General features: G+C 43.7%; 3 protein-coding genes across 5 annotated transcripts; 1 reads left to right on the forward strand and 2 right to left on the reverse strand.

Annotated features, from left to right (window-relative positions):
* Window positions 1-325: 325 nt before the first annotated feature.
* On the reverse strand, window positions 326-9219 carry col9a1a (collagen, type IX, alpha 1a). Its single transcript, XM_003978025.3, has 32 exons — window positions 9015-9219; window positions 8186-8260; window positions 7785-7823; window positions 7637-7699; window positions 6749-6802; window positions 6635-6670; window positions 6384-6407; window positions 5952-6005; window positions 5808-5861; window positions 5697-5729; window positions 5555-5611; window positions 5436-5489; window positions 5294-5347; window positions 5137-5190; window positions 4954-5007; window positions 4815-4868; window positions 4665-4718; window positions 4496-4549; window positions 4358-4411; window positions 4239-4283; window positions 4088-4141; window positions 3931-3984; window positions 3313-3366; window positions 2204-2275; window positions 2002-2037; window positions 1874-1918; window positions 1742-1774; window positions 1516-1662; window positions 1383-1437; window positions 1068-1256; window positions 923-1000; window positions 326-811 (listed from the first exon to the last, which is right to left on the reverse strand). Exons 1-32 carry the CDS (start codon window positions 9087-9089, stop codon window positions 606-608), a joined length of 2064 nt encoding a protein of 687 aa, XP_003978074.2. The 5' UTR covers window positions 9090-9219; the 3' UTR covers window positions 326-605.
* A 434-nt stretch (window positions 9220-9653) lies between these two features.
* hyls1 (HYLS1 centriolar and ciliogenesis associated) lies at window positions 9654-15434 on the forward strand. 3 transcript variants are annotated; one of them, XM_011619314.2, is made up of 12 exons: window positions 9654-9823; window positions 10087-10191; window positions 10383-10505; window positions 10593-10663; window positions 11733-12001; window positions 13035-13090; window positions 14472-14626; window positions 14694-14733; window positions 14810-14864; window positions 14954-15035; window positions 15124-15150; window positions 15275-15434. In XM_011619314.2, exons 2-12 carry the CDS (start codon window positions 10092-10094, stop codon window positions 15401-15403), a joined length of 1107 nt encoding a protein of 368 aa, XP_011617616.2. In that variant the 5' UTR covers window positions 9654-9823; window positions 10087-10091; the 3' UTR covers window positions 15404-15434. The 3 variants fall into 3 exon arrangements, with proteins under 3 accessions (XP_011617616.2, XP_011617617.2, XP_029706672.1); XM_011619315.2 differs by having other exon boundaries at window positions 11736-12001; XM_029850812.1 differs by lacking the exons at window positions 9654-9823; window positions 10087-10191; window positions 10383-10505; ... (1 more) ...; window positions 11733-12001; window positions 13035-13090 and adding an exon at window positions 13097-14207.
* Window positions 15401-17910, reverse strand: mrpl4 (mitochondrial ribosomal protein L4). The gene is made up of 9 exons (XM_003978009.3): window positions 17720-17910; window positions 17191-17272; window positions 16923-17094; window positions 16758-16809; window positions 16463-16580; window positions 16286-16392; window positions 16080-16189; window positions 15767-15840; window positions 15401-15673 (listed from the first exon to the last, which is right to left on the reverse strand). Exons 1-9 carry the CDS (start codon window positions 17765-17767, stop codon window positions 15528-15530), a joined length of 909 nt encoding a protein of 302 aa, XP_003978058.1. The 5' UTR covers window positions 17768-17910; the 3' UTR covers window positions 15401-15527.
* Between the last annotated feature and the right edge of the window lie 67 nt (window positions 17911-17977).

The following is a 17977-nucleotide window of genomic DNA, read 5'->3' on the forward strand; positions in this document are numbered from 1 at the left end:
GAATCTGGTCATATTTGACGTTATTGATGTTATTAATAATATCGTCGGTGTCTAAACATTTGGTTCCCACTTCAAAAATTACTTCTCTGAAGACACCGCATGCTAATGAGCGATAGGCCAACGCTGTAATCAGCTTGGATTTGCAGGAAAAAGCGTGAGAAGTTATCAAAATGTGTTTTATTTCCTCCTTTGTACAACCCGAAGACGTCATGTTGGACTTAGATATAATAAATAAGAGGTCATAAAAAACTTTTCAGAGGTTTTCACACATTTCAACAGTCATGGCAGAGATGAGATGGTCACGGGGCGGGGCAAGGAAAACAAACAACAACAGTACAAACAACATACTTGTCTTCCAGCATATAATTTTGGACAATGACACATTTACACAGACGTACAGTCGGACTTTTTGACACCTGAAAGCTGCAACTTTGCGCCTGCTAACAGGTTCAGAAACAAATTAAAAGGATAAAATTTGAGGTGTGAGGCTGTTCAGTCACTTCAGGACCACAATAAATGGCTTCAGGATGACAAAATGAGGAACTTTAAACAAGCGACGGATCTAAACGTTCTCCAGTCCTCAGTGTTCCACTGTGGCCCACCCCTCACATCTCACTGGGGCCCTTCATGCTGGAGTCTTTGGCTGACACCGGCGACGCCACCATTGGCAGAACGCACTGTGCTGACTCACAGTAAGCGTTCAGGCCGGGGGGGCCAGGGGGCCCAGGAACGCCGACCGTACCGTCAACTCCACGGGGTCCCCGCTCTCCATCACGTCCGTCTTTGCCGTAAGCAACTCGACCGGGTTGACCTGAAAGAAGGAATCAGAGTTCACAACAGCACCTGTCCATCCAGGAACACTCACTCACTCATTTTCTACCGCTTGTCATCCAGGAACACCTGAAGGGTAAACCGTTCTTACCTGGTAGACCCGGGGCTCCAGGCTCTCCTTTAGGTCCTCTCTCTGTAGGTCCTCGGTCCCCTTTATCACCCTGATCGCCTGCAGGTCAAATATAAATGGAAGATAAACCTTCATGGTGACGTTTACTGATGGCCACTCATCTCACCTTTGGGTCCTTTGCGACCCAGTACCCCAGGTGGACCCTTCAGACCAGGAAGTCCTCGTGATCCAACATGGCCAGGGAAACCATTCTCTCCAGAGGGTCCTGGAGGGCCAGGTGGGCCCGGGGGGCCGGGCAGGCCAGCGATACCTGATTCAGGCCTGCTGAGGCTGGCTGCTAGCTGGGCCAGCTGCTCTGTGACACAGGAGGTTACAGTTTATGAGCTTACAGTTTATGAGCCATTGCTGGTTCTCTTGCTCGATGTTGGCATGGTAACAAGTATCAGTAAACAGTTGGTGGGTTTGGGAGATTGACTCTTACCTTGCATTACCCTCATGCAGACCTGTTTGATGTGTGTATCAGTTGGTGTTTTTCCCTAAACAAAAGAATTTACAGATAAAATCAAGTCTTTGGTTTGGAGACAGATTCAACAGCAGGACTTTGATCGCCTCACCGGTGGTCCCTGCCGCCCTGACAGGCCCGGGGCACCCATGTCCCCCTGCATGCCCCGTGGGCCTGGTTGGCCCAACTTGCCCTCTTTGCCTTGCTGCCCTCGACTGCCCTCTGGCCCTTTATTCCCTGTCTCCCCTGGTGGGCCTGTCTGTAAGGGGTGGATGCTAATGTTTAGCATGGCTATTGTATCATCTAAAGACAAAGATGTTCCACCCTCAGAAGCATACCGATCCCTTCTCGCCCAGCTCTCCTTCATCACCCTGTGAGGAAAAGATGCTTAAGTGAACGTTTGACTGTAGAAGGCTCGGTTTCACTCTTTTTTCCATCAGAAGGAGGATTTTCACTTGAGGAGCACTCACCACGTCGCCTCGCTCTCCTGCTGTTCCTTCTGCACCCGCAGGTCCCTGAAGCAGAGCCACAGATTTTTAAACTTATGTGTAATAAAGGTGCAATAAAGTGTCAATGACTGATGTAGAAAAGTTGTTACCTGGTCTCCCTTTGGACCATCAAGGCCAACAGCACCCTGGGAATATAAATTTGATTATAAAACTCATTATTGACAGTATTGGCGCATTTTTACCACCTTTTTTTTAACAACTTTAATGACACATTTTGACACGTTTGTCGAACCTGACATGAATCATTTTTAAAGACCGGAAATAAATTGGTACTTTAACATCATGCCTCACCCTGTCGCCTTTCTGCCCATGGTACCCAGCAGGACCAGGCAGTCCAGGAAGGCCCGGATCGCCTTTGCTTCCCTTTTAAAACAAACAAAAATCACCATTATTCAGACACACACATGCACACACACACACACACGCACACCAACCGGAAAGTAGCGGACCAATCTTGCTCTGACCACAGGGAAATAAATAACTCTTGGAGGGTACCAAAGACCCGCCCACTGCACCGCCGCCACCACGCTGACGGTTGTGTGGGGCCTGACTGTGTCCAGTGGGACGACAGATTTTCAGGCATTCCCGGGGAACAGAGGGCTCTTTCAGCATTTCTCGGCTTCTTTTCCTGTCCCGAATCCCCCCTAAGCTGCAGAAAAAGCCCCCCTGGGTGTTCACATTTCTCTAACAAGGACCAATTCATACCAGTTCAGCCGTAGATTAGAGACTTAACTGCAGGACTGACGTTTATAAATTCCTACCACTCTTTAATGAAAGGCTTCGTTCCAGAGACAAGTTTATCTTTGTGAATGATCCTCGTGTGAAATAATACCTTCAAGACAGGAAACAGTCTTAAACATTTGTTTTTACTGGTTTTTACTGGCTGAACAGGGCTGAGCTGAACTGAGATCAGGAAGTTAATCATCTAAACTCTTCGGATAAATGTTGCTTTGTCCTTTTGGAGCCCTGAGAACTTACCTGTTGTTGCCTTTACCTGTGTAGATTTCTATTGATTAGCTCAGATAGGACGACCCTACGCTTGTGATGTCTCACCCCTGAATACACCTTCACACACCAGCAGTGTCACCAAACACCAAACTACATAGATGTCAGGTCAAAGCCGCAGCTTGATGTTTTCCTATTGAAGGAGTCCCACAGGATCCTTTACTGGGTCTCCAGCCTTTCTTGATAGTAGATTCAGAGATTTCCTAATGTCTTGTAGGTTTTTATGCTTTTACCTTTTAAAATATGTATTGAGTGCATTTGTGGTTGGAGTTTCTGTATATGTTTGTTTATGTCATGCTAACAGGCTCACAATCCACTATAATTAGTTTGCATCATGTTCAGTTGGCCCTTTATCTTCATTTTAGCGGCTCAACTTTGGCTTTATCAGTTCTCACCCGGGCTCCCGGTGCCCCTGGAGGCCCATCGTGCCCTCTTGGTCCACGGGTCCCCTGAAGAAGACACACAAAGGGTTAAATCTGGATGTGAGGGGAGAATTTTTGACTTGCAAAGATTCAGATTAAGATTCCTTTATTTGTCCCACAATGGGGAAATTGATAGCGCAACAGCAGCAAAAACACGCAGAGAAAAAAATTGAAATAAGAATAGAAAATATATATGTAAAAGAATATATATAATAATCCAAAATAAGTTGATAATTAGCCTTTTTGTATACCTGTACATAGTACAGAGAGTGTATACAATATACATATCAGAATATATAATATTCAGTGTGTGCAAAATGGTTGAAATGCTATTAGAGAATTGTAATGTTATTGTGTGAGTCCAGTGGTAAAAGCAGTTATTTATTTATGTCTACTAGTCTGCAGACTAGCAGGCATTATGTTTATAGTTAAAGCAGCTAAAATCTCCACACCTCTTCCATCTCAAAGCAGCTAAACTGAAATGATGGATTGTCATAAACCACCTCTGCAAACGGTTTATCTTCAAGTTACCATTTTAATTTTAACCCAACAGTTTCACAGTCACACAGTTTAAATTATTAAAGTACTCACTGGTCCTCCTCTGGGTCCCACTGGTCCCACCTCTCCCTGTTCACCACGTTCACCCTGCAGACAGAAATGACTCTGAGTACATTGCACCTTAGCATTCTTCCTGTGAGGGATCGCAATTCAATTTGAATTTTATTTAACTGCTACAGCGGAAACTTGCCTGTTTGCCTGGAGATCCATCTAGCCCAACGACACCTGGATCCCCTGCCACTCCCTGGAGACGAAAAGGCGCCTTATTTTACTAAAAGCTTCTCTAAACAAACAACAGAGACTGTTCAAATATCTGCAAACTGTTGATGTGAATGTTTGACCTTTACACCGCTGATGCCCTTCTGTCCATAAGCCCCTGGCAGACCCTGGTAAAGGAAACCATCAGATATCAGATGTGTCAATCCCAAAGAGCTGATGATCAACCGGCTTTTACACTTACAGGAAGTCCCTGTGAACCAGCATCACCTGGAGCCCCACTTTTACCAGGAAGACCCTAAAAACAGCAACATTCTGGTAAAAGGGCTCTAAAATCTACATTCAAATCCTGATCATTCTATCTTTTAAAAGCGAGCATCACCTTGGAGCCAGGCAGCCCAGGAATTCCCTCACGACCGTCTGGACCAGGGAGGCCCTGAAAAAAACACAAAGTTTAATCTACAGGTCAAAGGTCAGAGTCGCTGCAGCCTTTAACATGATATCTGACACATTTTGCATGAATGAAGAATGTAGAATGAAGCAGCACTCACAGGGTCTCCTTTAGCTCCTGGTGCTCCTCTGATCCCAGGAGGGCCTCGATCTCCCTAAGAAAGGCACAGAAATGACACCATGAGCTTTGTGTGTTTCCAGTCGCTGAAGACTTTTAGACTTGAGGTTTCTGAGCTGGTTGGTGCAGGTACCTGGGCTCCTGGTATCCCCGGCTCACCTGTAGGTCCCCTCTGACCCATGTCACCCTTAAAAACAGAACCAGCAGGTATCTATTTACCATCTTCTCTAATTGAGAGTCTGGTTGATCAACAGAGGTGCTATGATACTCACTGGGACCCCCTGGATGCCACGAGGTCCGATATCACCAGGTGTTCCTCGGGGTCCCTAAAGATGTAATGTTGTAATCACGTCACAAGGTCATATGCAGTGCAGTGAGGATTTTATGATCAATCAATTAACTAGCCAACTAGGGGGAACGTAAATCCATTTTTTAAAATAAAGTGTCTCTCTCACCCTGTCTCCTTTGGAGCCCATGATTCCTGGGAAGCCTCTCACTCCACCTGGACCCTGAAATTACTCAGCAGGTTGAGGAAAGGAAAATGACAGAAATGTTTGCCGTTATTATGTTTCAGTGAGTTCAGCCAAACAGAAAATGGAAATAATATTTTACTGGTAATCCTTGAGCTCCGACTACACCCAGTGGCCCTTGTTCACCCTCCTCTCCCTGCAAGAGGTAATGAAGGAAACAGCATTAAAACTGGTCTCAGTATGAAGCTTTCAATTAAATAGTTAATGCATGTGATCAGTCACACCTTGTGTCCTTGTCTTCCTGGTTCACCTGATTCACCTTTAACCCCTTTGTGACCCTAAAAAAGAGTCCAATTAAAAAGTGTGAATAACAACAACACAAACAATGAATCTTCCATCTAACCTTCATGCCAGGGAGACCAGGATGTCCAGTCCGTCCAGAGGAACAAGCATTTGGACACTAAAAGCCAGAATGTTCTGATTGAGGTCACGGGAGTCTGTCACCTTTTTAAAATAACAGATGACAAGCTCATGTCAGTTCTTACCAGTTCCTCGCCTTGATACACACCAGGAGGACCCTGGAACAAACACAACACACAGCAACTGAGACCAAAGACATCTATGTTCAGCTACCCAGCTCAGAATCTGATATTTACCCGCAGCCCAACAGCACCAGGAAGACCCACTGGGCCCCTCTTTCCTCTGGCCCCCTGTGGAAAATCAAGTCCTCCTAATTTTAATGATTGTTCTGAGGTGTTAGATGCAGGTGTTTACACCGATGGCAGAATGCGTGCACTCACCGGGGGGCCGACTTTTCCCAGTTCACCCGGAAGGCCGTCTGTACCAGGAATTCCCTGTTAGAACAAGAAATATTCAGTCTTTTCTTTGTTTTCATAGTCTGAAAACTATGTCTAATGTTTTTAACATAGCAGACATAACCTGAATCAGGAAAAGATCAATTTTTTTCCAGAATAATAACTTGATTGCGCCCCCGCCCCCCCATCCCCCATGTGTGGCACTGGTTCCTTTACAAGCACTGGTTCCTAGCATGTGAACAAGCAGTATGATTTGCTGACCCCTGGGGGTTGTGAAAGGTTCCAGACTGGTTCTGATCAGCCCAGTATTCAGGCAAACATGATCCCTCACACATTCACGTGACAGGAAATACACAAATAGGCAGAATACAACCACTGTGACTCCCTCAGCCTGGTTCAGCCCAGTTCACAACTCACATCCAGGCCATCAGTTCCAACACCCTGCAACACAAATCAATCAATCAACCCATCAATCAAAATGATCATCAAGACAAATAAGAAAATGTCCGAAGGAGCAGATTTATTCATTTGTGAGGCAAAGCTCAACTTTAATCTGTTTAATGTATCCTGCTTATTTCAACAAGTGAAGTTTGTTCAGTTAAAATGGTTTTAAAATCTTTTTAGTATGGCTGTAGTAGTATCTGGCTGTTATTAGTATCTGTACTTACAGGCTCTCCAGAAGGTCCCCGCAGCCCAGACTCTCCCTACAACAAAGAAGTCCAGAAAGTTGGAAATATCAGAACTACACAGATGAGATAAGTGAAGGTTCCAGATGAACTTACTTTGGATCCTTTGAGGCCAGTTATTCCAGGCTCCCCAGGGGGTCCAACTGGGCCCTGCAGAGATGAAGGAATGCTCTTAAAAACTGTACCGGTAATGTAAAGATTTAGTGTTTAATTGAAATCACAAAAATCCCCCCAACATGTCTAAAGGCCGCATGTCTAAAGGCTGCAGCCACAATAGTATTTATGTTTAAAATAAATGAAACTCAGGTAACCTAATTACTGTATATTCCATATGTTAGGTCATTCAGATCAGTTTGTAATGTAACATCTCCTGTGATGAGCTGCTGATGTATCCAGGACAGGATTTAAACAGTTCACATTATTTGCTTAAAATTCTAACATTTCTGTTAAACTTTGTCGCAATCGTGGGGGCGTGGCTTACTGTACTGGCCCCTCCCACTACCTCCCGCTCAAACACATCAGCAAGCAGCAATTTGGAGAACATCCTTGAGTCGGCCTGTTGACCCCCTGCTCTGCCTTCTGGTCTGTATGACCGTCACCATGGAAACAGCTCGCCATCCAGCTCATCTCTGAATCCTCAAACTGGATTGGTGTAAATGTGTTTCAGGCCACATGAATCTGCTGCTGTGTTTCCACGGCAGATGCCGAGCACACTGAGTCCATTCTGCCCCCCAAAAACAGCTGACACCCCCTCACACTCCTCCACCCCACACAAAAAGACCCCTGTTTCTCCTCCACACTCTGGCTGAAATAGCCAGACTGATTTATTCAGGCATTTCTTCTCTGCACCTTTTCCTCAGCATAAGCCAAATGAAATCACTCCCACAGCAGATCTGATCCACTCTGATCTCACTGAGAACCCTTTCGGACCTGCCACCCCTCCGTCAGCTGGATCCACAGTTCAGAGCTTGTGGTTCGACTTACGTCCGCCCCTGGAATTCCCGGGGCTCCCGGAGCTCCATCTCTGCCGCTCTCACCATCAGGACCCTGGAAGCACAAGTTCAGCCCGTGTTAAAGAGGTGATTCAGCTCAAAGACCAGTGTTGTGAAAGGAGGGATTGAAATCCACTCACTCGTCCTCCATTTACAGTGGAATCTTCTCCTCTGTCGCCCTAAACATCCATAAAGAACATGTTCAGATATAAAAGAAAGTTCACCCACAGTTCAGGTGTTCAGGGGGGTTGGGTCCACCTTCAGATGTTATGGTTTATTTTCTACAGGTTTGTGTGTGGAAGCTTTTTGTGCTCTGAAGGGGACTTTGACCCTTCCGTATTTCTAAAATCCTCATCATGAGTTCAGAAATCTCCTTTTAGCTCTACTATTGTTTCATTTTGAAGCCTTTTCAAAACAATAAAAATGCAACATTTGTGGATTTTCTCTCTTTTTAACTTATATCTGCACCACTGGGGCACATTTGAACCCATTTACAATTGCCTGTAGATCCAAACCTGCAAAAAGAAAAACACAAACTCACATCAATGCCGTCCACCCCCGGCACACCAGCAGTCCCCAGTGGGCCTGGGGGGCCTCTAGGACCGACTGGGCCTCTCTGAAAAGCAAACAGAAATTTATTTATTTTTTTCTTGATGAATTTCATCTTTAACTATCATCCCATCCTGGTGCTGCTGGAGGTTCAAAAGCTAGCTCATACAGAGTATCATTGTCTGGGATGATGTGAGGGGAAAGGTCATGAAACTAAACCCGCTTCCCTGCTCTAGCCTCATTTCATCACCATGGTAACAGCATGTATTCAGGTTATTGCTGCTGCTGCTGTCTGGATTATATTGGTGCCAATCGTGCAAACTGGGTTCAAGCAGCCAGAGTTTATTTCACAATGTAAATACAACTGATATTTAATTACCTAACATAAACAGATTATAAAAAAAAGTGATATGTAGAAGTGAAAGCACTAAGTGGGGGAAGAATTTAAAATGCACGGAAAAATGTTAGAAATGTTACAGGCAGAGGATTCAGGTGATTACATTAAAGTGTTTCTATCTCTGTCCAGTAACCATCCAGGAAGAATTGCATAAAACCTGCCATAAAATGAGTATATATATATACACTGTGTGTGTGTGTGTGTATGTGTGTGTATACACACACAAACTTAGACATCAGGAGGTATCACAATATGATAAGCTGAGAGCTCCAAAGTATCCCAAATAGAAATAAATGCACCCACAGCGCAGATTCTATGCACATTCCACATAATTGTAATGCTGTGTACCATAGAATAAACATACATGGGAATATTAGAGAAAATTTCGGGTTGTCTGGGCAGGAGAAGGAAGAGTGACTCTTACCTGAGCCGAGCAAATCAGCACGATTTGGAGTAAAATCACCAGCAAATACTCTCGGCACATCCAGGAGAGAATCATGGTCTTCCCAGGGCAGAGAAAGAGGCTGAACGTCCCTTTATTTCCAGATTAGACCTAACTTACTGAACGGTCCACCTGTTCGGCTCCCCCCTCACTGAAAACTCAGGGTCTTCTGAAAGGAGGATGTCAGGAGGAGGAAGAAATCGGAGGTAGAGGAGGAGGTGGGAGGCTCTGTGGACTGGTATTTCCTTCACTGGGAAACAAATCGTTAGCAGAACAGCAATCACAGTTGACAGGACAGCTGACTAGCCAAATTAGTCAGTTCAAAATAATCAAATATATTAACCGTTTACACGAATTAAACAATTAATGGTTGAAAGTGGCAGAGGATTATTGGAAAAAATGAAAATAATTTATTGGAAGTCTGTTTAAAGTCAAAAATTGGACAGAGAAAACGAAAAAAAATCACAATGATACACTTCCTCTATTTGTCGCAACAAACTTTTGAGGCTGATATTTTTGGGTAAAAGATTAAACTTTGAATGAAAATGATGTCGTTTACGCAAATACACCACAAGGCGGAGCCACAACATAACGTTAACTTATACAGCTATCGAAGAAGAGAGGAAACGGAAGTCCTTTGAATAACAATGCAGGCGTTACTTTTAAAGCTCGTCAACGGTCGTCATCTTGGTTTTGCGTTACTGGGTGTATAAACACGCCAAAATAAATGGATTTCCTCAGTAATCTTCTAGCGATGGACGCAGAATAATAGCAGAAGAACACGCATTCAGGTAAGAAGTGACAGCGCTAAACCTTTGTTAACTGGTGGTGTTTAAATCTGGGCTCGCTTTAGCTTGTTTCACATGAATGTAGTTTTTAAATTCACTCCTAAAATAACTTCTGTGCATGAAGGGATTTTAAACCATGTACAAGCTATGAAGACACTAAAATTCTCCCATCTGTTAAGGCTCCCATTAACTTCTTGACATTAGATTATCGCCTTTTCTCGGTTTATGAAGATATATGAATTTCCCCGGATTTTTCGGTTTTGCAGGAAATATGGACAACCTTGATTTCACAGAAGATGAAATTCAACATCAACTGGTTTTTCTGGGCTACGAAAACATCCCAAAACATAGACTCTCAGAATTCAAAAAAGGTTGATTCTATTTCTACTTCTCTACTTTATGTGTTTTTGAAGCTTTCATTCAACTTTTAGCAAAATAATAATTATCTTTGCAGTTATAGCCATATCTCATTGGACTTAATTTGTCTTTTATGCCTTCAATGTTGTTTCACTGTTGCTATTTCTAAGTCATTTTGATAAGGGTTATTTTTTGGCATCAACAGATCTCGATGACCTGATTCGACATGGAGAATTGAAAAACCTGATCTCGCTCTCTCAGATAAACTCAACCAAATCTCCCACTGTCTCACGTTCCTCAAAACCTCCAGCCTTCACCAAAGAGAAAGGTGACAAGTGGTTCTACTCCTGCTTTACAGTAGAACAGCTTCCTCTTGGTTGCATGGTAACTGTACTATTGTGGTGTTTCTCCTCAGTGAGTCGCTGTTGCTTGAAAGACCATGATGAAGGGTTTTTACATGCCAGAGATGTAACCCATGATAAACATGTGAGTAAATTTTAATTTGATCTAAATTATAATTGGAAGACAGTGTCAAAGCAGGTTGATATCAGATGTAACATAAAACATGTCTTTCCCATCATGTGACTCAAAATGAAATTTGAGTATTTTTCTTTAATTCATCGTTAAAACATACCACCAACGAACCAGCCTCAAATGCAGAGGTGTCAAACTCAAATACCCAGTGGGGCAAAATTCAAAATAGATAAAGTCGTGAGCCAGCATTGAGATTTATTGGAAAAAAATCTTCCTCCAGATTTAACACTGAACCTTTTGATATGGACCCAAACTATTTTTGCTTAACAACCAAACATGGAACAAGCAAAACATACAATAATATTAATATTACACACATGCAAAAATTGAAATTCAAATTAAAAAAAACCCTCACTGGCATTCCTTTCTTAAATAAAAATTAAATAAAATAGTATGTCTCTTTTTATTTACAGCCTTTTGAATTAAATTTCAACAGTAATCTTTTTCCACAGGCTAATAATAATGTAACTCTTCTAATTTCTGGCGCCTTTGAGTCATGTCCAGATGCTTGTGCTGGCGCTTGTCTTGGTGTTGTGTTTCATAGTGTCTTCTGATGTACTCCTTGGTTATATCCACATTGGCTCTACATACAAGACACACAGGTCCATCTTTACATGTGTAAACAGATTCTGCCTCCCACTTGTCCAGAAAGTTCCTGTTTTCTGCCTTTTTTGTCCTTTTTCAGGGGGGTAGTGCGGTGCAGTATTAGCATTAGCATATACGGTCCATATGACTACTACTTTGTGGGTTTTCTTGGCAGTTGGCAAGCAACAAATTGGTGCATTACCGTCACCAACTGATGTGGAGTGTGGGTTTTTTTTTTTTTTTTTTTTTAAAACAACAAAACACAACGCATTCTGGGATTTGTAGTATTAGCAGCACATGTGCTTGAGGCGATAATGCAGGCTGGCCAGCTCTAATAGTCATTTGGTATGGCTTAAGGGGCCATATACAATTACACTGCAAAATTTGACAGAGTTTGACACCTGTTCTCTAATGTGTTTAAATCTGTAAATGAAAGCAGGTGCGGAACGCCGGTCAGAACAAAGAGTATGGGCAACCTCAGGGACATGGACTGGACTCGTACGTACGACACTCAGTGGCTCCTAAGCTTTTCCCACCTCCAGGTCTTCCCCAACAGCTGCAGATTGAGGCAGATGCCAGTAAACTCCTCCGCTCCTCCTCCAAACATCCTGCATACACCGTTGATGAATCCGTCCAGCTGCCTCTGACAGGCATGTCATCTGCAGACACCCAGAGGAGACCGGTCATTAAGAGAAAAGTCCTCAGGTATTTTAGAGCGTCTGATGTCTCTGCCTTCATGGCCTTGATGGCAATAAATCTTCAGAATTCTTTGTGTAATAGAATAGAATAGAAGATTCAGATTCAGATCCTTTATTGTCCCACACGGGGAAATTTACAGTGCAACAACAGCAGCAAGAGCACTCAGAGAAAAATAAGATAAAATCAAATAGAACAGGATTTGGAATATACAAAGAGGATGTATATTTACAATAATCCAGATAAATGGATACTCGGCCTCTGTGTACCTGTACATAGTACAGAGGGTGAATACAATATACATATCAGAATATATAATATTCAGATTGTGCTAGCGGGTGTTATGTTTATTGTGCAGTCTGACAGCAGCCGGCAGGAAAGATCTGCGATACCTCTCCTTCACACAGCGAGGGTGGAGCAGCCGCTCACTGAAGGAGCTGCCCAGTGCTGTCAGGGTGTCCTGTAGGGGGTGGGACGTGTTGTTCAACATGGATGACAGCTTAGCCATCATCCTTCCGTTTCCCACCACCTCCCATCCCAGGACAGAGCTGGCCCTCCTTACCAGTCTGTCCATCCTCTTCCTGTCCCTGTCCGTGATGCTACTGGACCAGCAGACTATCCCGTAGAAGATGGCTGATCCCACCACAGAGTCATAGAAAGTCCTCAGGAGGGGTCCCTGCACTCCAAAAGACCTCAGCCTCCTGAGCAGGAACAGTCTGCTATTGCCCTTCTTGACAAGGGCGTCTGTGTTATGTGTCCAGTCCAGGTTATTGTTTAGGTGAACACCCAGGTACTTGTACGACTCCACCACGTCAACATCCGTTCCCAGGATGTTCACTGGTGCAGGTGGGGGGTTGTTACGCCTGCGGAAATCCACCACCAGCTCCTTGGTTTTGCCAGCGTAGAACAGAAAAGTTTAGATACTGGATGGGTATAAAAATCATTAGAATACAAAAGAACATTTTAGTTTTAATTTAAAGAAACTTCTCAGGTGACTTGTCTGTCAATCAGCTATAAGAAGCTATTTTTCTTCTTCTTCCAGGAAGCATAAAGGACAAACTCTTGTCTGCGATGAGTCAATCAGCACAGAAGACTCAGGTAGCATTCACTAAAATATATTTACACATCCTCTTACAATCATTTTATTATTGTGTTGCTTTAATGGGTGTATTTATGAATAAAACAATTATCTAAGAGGCAGTATTTAAAATATTTTGTTAAAATGTTTTTTCAGTGATGAATTTATTATTTATATATACAAAAATATGTCACTGACACAAGTTGATTTTATTCCAAAGCGTTGCTTTCCCACAAGAAAATAATCTTTTCAGAAGGAGCAGCTAAACTGGGGCATGTAATTCCTCCGGTGACCAGCAGCCGTTTGTCTCCATCAGAACAGGGCGAAGCACCAGGACATCTGTTTAATCCTCTTAGTTCACTCTTTAAGCCCTGTGGCTCCACAGAACACATCACACCATATACAAGATGTATGCCGAGAGTGACGATGATGACAAGAACTCCCTCAATTCGTCTTTTTGGTCTGATGGAGAACCTCAAGATGAGGAAGAGGTGAAAATTGAGAGACTGGTTGAAATAGAGGCTTTGAGAAGTGCAGAGGAACCCTTGGAGGCTTCAGGGGAGGAAAAGTCTGATTTGAAAGTAAGCAAAGTGACCAAAGAAGGTTCAGGGGGAACTGATGGTGACGATGAAGATGAAGAAAGCTGCAGCAGTTGTGACAGTCCAGTTCTGAGCTTCATGACTTCAGGGTATGGCACCTACAGACCAGAGGAACAGGAAGCAGGAGACTGCACAAGTGATTGCGTTGATCAGGACAGTCGGGGACATCTGTCTGAGCTGAGAGACGATGAGGATGACCATTGTTCTGTCTGCAGTAACATTTGGTTTGAGGGACATGGTGTGACTTTCCCCCAGAGTCTGTCACCAGAACCTGCAGATCCAGGAGCTGCTGGTGGGGCTGGAGAGATGATCATCTCAGAAGATGAAGGGTGTATTGTTGAAGACAGATTCATGATGGATGAGAAAATTGTTGAAGGTGGGAGTGTTGATGCTGACCATCATGAAAGACCAGAAGAAAAACAGGAACTCAAAGAAGCAGCAGAGTCAAACGAGTCTCCATGTGACCAAAACATCAGATTCATTGACTCCAAAGTGGATTTCAGCCAGGACTGTGAGAGAAGCCTCCGACAGACAAAGGGTACAGTGTCACCTGCCGGGTGGATTAAAGCTTAAAAGTACTTGAAGGTTCCTGTAGATGTTTTATCACCAAGTGGTTTTCAATCCTGACCTTCAGATTTACAGGACATTCAGTTCAGTGTAAAAGCTGAACTGACTAACTTGGTTAATTTACTGCTGGTCAAGAGTAAACATAACTCCAGTGAAAGGTCTCAGGCTCTTTAAGGTGCAGGACAGATGTTTTTATAGTTCCTCCTTAAATGGTGACAAGAGCTTGTCTTTGTAGGAGCTGAGAGCCGTCTGGAAGAGCGCCTGTCGGAGCTTTGCCTGTCAGCTCAACACGATTCTGAGGCCGAGAGCGAAGAAGCGAGGAGTCGGAGCAACAGTTCAGGGTCAGAGGCATCGTCCTCTGACATCTTTGAATCCTACGTGAGGGGACTGGTGGGTAAAAGAGACGGGTGCTAGAGGTCCTCTGTGTTCAGATCATCTTAACCGACTCTCTTTACAGACTCGTGGTGATGTCAAAGTCAGACCCAAACCTAAATCCTGTAAGTCAGCTTGACCATCTCTCCAGAGTTTGTTGAATAGAAGTTTTAATAGACAAATTACAAATTCTTACTTCAGTCATTCGGCCGGTGGTGAATCAGAGGATGGTGAAGAAGACGGACCCAGTGGCCAAGTGAGGGAATAAAAGCAGAGCTGACCATCTGGAGCGTTTTATTGTTTAGTTCTCCTAACCGAGGCTTCACTGTTTTCTCATCTCTGCAGGTATTTCCACTACAAACGGTTGTGGGACGTGTTTAAACTTCCAGGAGAGGTGGACAGGACAGCACTCCGCCTGGAGATCAAGGTATCAGATCTTCTATGGTGTATACCTCACACACGCAAACACAATAATGTGACTATGAGTGATGAGCATTTCCATGTTTGTCTTCCAGGAACGACTGGCCTACCAGCCTCCTCCTGTAAGTATCTTCACACATTTCAGCTCCAGCATAAATCTATGAATCGTCAAAAACCTCTTCCTGTGTCATTTCTGCTGCTGTTTAAACATCTCCACATTTACAAAAGAAATTTATTCTGTTGCAGCCAAAACCTCGCAGAGTTTACATGCCAAACACGTATATCGTGCCAACAGAGAAGAAGCGGTCGGCCCTGCGTTGGGAGATCAGGACCCATCTGGCCAATGAAATGATTCCATATAAGTGTGGTTACTGATTGATACTTTTAATAAAGTTTTACAGTTTTTTTTTGTTTGTTTTTTAAATAGCATGGTGATTATTTATTTTTTGGTTAAACCTAATAAACGCAAAGAAAATGATGCTGAGATTGAATATTGTTTTTACGGGAAATCTGAGTATGGCAGTTTAAAGGGGTACAATGGTGTGTAACGCTGGTCATGCCACAGCAGCTTGTCTTCCAGAAACTTGATTGCTTCTAGCGTGAGAACAATAGCTTCGTGTTTTAGAAGACTGTGGACGTTCAGACCTGAGACAAACAAACACCGTACAGCTGAGTTTAAAAATCATCCTTGTTTGCCTTCAGTTTACACATGAATTTACTCAACTTAGCAAAACTCACCTATAGCTGGAATGATGTTAACAGTCTTCAGATTTGCTGTTGCCTGGAGGATGTTTTCAGGAAACTCTTCAGATCTGAGAGCAACAAAGATGACATGACAGAATTAACCAGGTGAGGATGGTGGGCAGCTGTAGCTCAGTGTGTAGGAAACTGGCCTGAGGAGCAAGGGGTCCCTGGTGGGTCCTTGATTCAAGCCCCAACAAGACCAGACCCAGAGGACACAAGGACACAATACAGCACCATAAAAGATACCCCTAAGCAAGGTACCAACCACCCCTAAGACCCCCCCCATGCTCAACACAAATACACTCACACATCAACTATCAAGACAGACTGGCCCCAGTGCCGGTGCCCAATGAGGTCCCTCAGGTACTGGGGGTCAGGTGTGGGGATGGCCAAAGAGTCCACCACATGAAGGTAGGACTGAAAAAAAAAGAAAAATCAAAGAATGTGCACTTGGATGATGGGAATGTTCTTCTATTGTCTCCTCTATTGGCCTGGATGACCTGCAGCACTTACCTGACTCATTTTAGAGCTTAGAGCCACCTTTAGTCCCTGCACACGAACCTTCATAGGCAGCATGTAGTAATAACTGGTTGGTCCCCGGGGTCCATGAGACACCCCACCTGAGAGGGCAGAGAATGTCAGACACCCAACGACACCTCACCCTTGTCCATAGCAAGATGTGCACATCACCTCCTCTCCAGAGAGGAGATCTGATGCTTCCATGACGAGCTCTTCCACTTCCTTTCTGTCGCCAAGGTTTCTTGCCACCACCTCTCACCTCTGACCTGACCTTTGTGTGGGCGTGGCTCTGAGACCAAGAAACAGACTTTCATGCATCAATAATCCAAACCCGTGGCAGTTTTGGCTGAGATGGCTCTTCATCATACACCATGAAGAATTAATTAAATCTGTTTACATGAACACCGCTGAGATGGCTTGCAAACACCCCAACAACATGCAGCAGAATAAAAATGGATGAACTTACAATTCGTTTAAAGTTTCTCTGCCATATTTCCACCATATGGAGAATATCAAGCCTGACGGGGAAGAAAACACGAGTCACTGACACAGATGCTCTGATGGGAGTTTGTCCATTATGTTCTGACTTCTAAATCCTGATAAAAGGATTGACTGTGAGAGGTTGCTTCACCTCGGAGGGACTGCAAAGACATCTGGGTGGAGGTGAGCCAAACCTAACGGCTCACTGTCCTCTTTCTCCAGAGTTTCCACCCAGGTCTGAATGTGGCTCAGGTGAGCGGGAATGGCAGCATCACACTTCCTGAGCACGGGCAGAGGGCAGTCTGCAGGTGGAGAGGGTCGCTCTGCAGAAGGCATACAACAGGGGGGTTACTCCAGTATTTGCATTACTGACTTTTACTGGTATTCAAATAAAGTCTGCATGAGAAGTTTCAATTCACTTAATCTGGCAGGATCCACAAGGTTTGTTGGCAGCAGCAGATTAGTAGGCAGTGCACTCTCACCAGCAAGTGTTGAGGCAAACTATGAAAAGGGAGAAAAGTTTGGGTCAATGGAGCAACTTGGGCTGGGAATCAATACTGTCTTGGGGCTGGTTCCTCCAAAACGTTGCAAAAAAATTGCACAAAACCCAGTAACTCAATTATTACCCCAGATCGGACTATGGATTAAAGCAGATTAAACCAACAGAAAAATCCAATCTACTTCTAGCATGGGGAACAGGGGGAAACTAGAAAAAATATAAATCACGTAGAAAAACCCGAACAAGCACACAAGCAAACCCCAAACCTTCCTGCTTTAAGGCAAGATTACCAAAAAAAAAACATTAGTTACTGTCTTATTTCTAAAATAGTGTTAACACCGGGGGTTCTCGATTTAATCACCCTACTTATATAAAACATCGACCTAATGTTAAACTGACAATTGAAATGCTTATTTTAATGTAACGACAGAAGGTGAAATGTAACTTACCCTCTGTACGAGCTTTTTGCCACAAATCACCACAGAACATCGGAACATTTTCTTTTATTTCTTTTATTTATCTAGTAGCTAAATTACTCTCTTTCTTACATATACATTATTAAAATATTCGAAGTATCACTGCATGGAAGGTCGCTGTATTTCGAGCAGGGTATCGTCGCATGTTGACGACGTCAAAAACGTCACTTCCACTGAAAAATGGAACTTCCGCATTACTCGTTTTATTTACATAGATGTTTTTTATATATA

Source organism: Takifugu rubripes, chromosome 17 (assembly GCF_901000725.2).
Source record: "Takifugu rubripes chromosome 17, fTakRub1.2, whole genome shotgun sequence".
NCBI lineage: Eukaryota > Metazoa > Chordata > Actinopteri > Tetraodontiformes > Tetraodontidae > Takifugu > Takifugu rubripes.

Excerpts from the sequence above, each read along its gene's own strand:
- mrpl4 (XM_003978009.3), bottom strand. The coding sequence starts at position 17,767 with ATGTTCCGATGTTCTGTGGTGATTTGTGGCAAAAAGCTCGTACAGAGG. Across the intron at positions 16,581-16,757 it reads AGAGAAACTTTAAACGAATT|AGCCACGCCCACACAAAGGT; the intron begins GTAAGTTCATCC and ends TCTTGGTCTCAG. Across the intron at positions 15,841-16,079 it reads TCTGTCTTGATAGTTGATGT|ATCTGAAGAGTTTCCTGAAA; the intron begins GTGAGTGTATTT and ends TGTTGCTCTCAG.
- col9a1a (XM_003978025.3), bottom strand. The coding sequence starts at position 9,089 with ATGATTCTCTCCTGGATGTGCCGAGAGTATTTGCTGGTGATTTTACTC. Across the intron at positions 4,550-4,664 it reads CAGGAGCTAAAGGAGACCCT|GGCCTCCCTGGTCCAGACGG; the intron begins GTGAGTGCTGCT and ends TGTTTTTTTCAG. Across the intron at positions 3,367-3,930 it reads TGGGACCCAGAGGAGGACCA|GGGACCCGTGGACCAAGAGG; the intron begins GTGAGTACTTTA and ends TGTCTTCTTCAG.
- hyls1 (XM_029850812.1), top strand. The coding sequence starts at position 13,478 with ATGTATGCCGAGAGTGACGATGATGACAAGAACTCCCTCAATTCGTCT. Across the intron at positions 14,208-14,471 it reads AAGCCTCCGACAGACAAAGG|GAGCTGAGAGCCGTCTGGAA; the intron begins GTACAGTGTCAC and ends TTGTCTTTGTAG. Across the intron at positions 14,734-14,809 it reads CAGACCCAAACCTAAATCCT|TCATTCGGCCGGTGGTGAAT; the intron begins GTAAGTCAGCTT and ends TTCTTACTTCAG.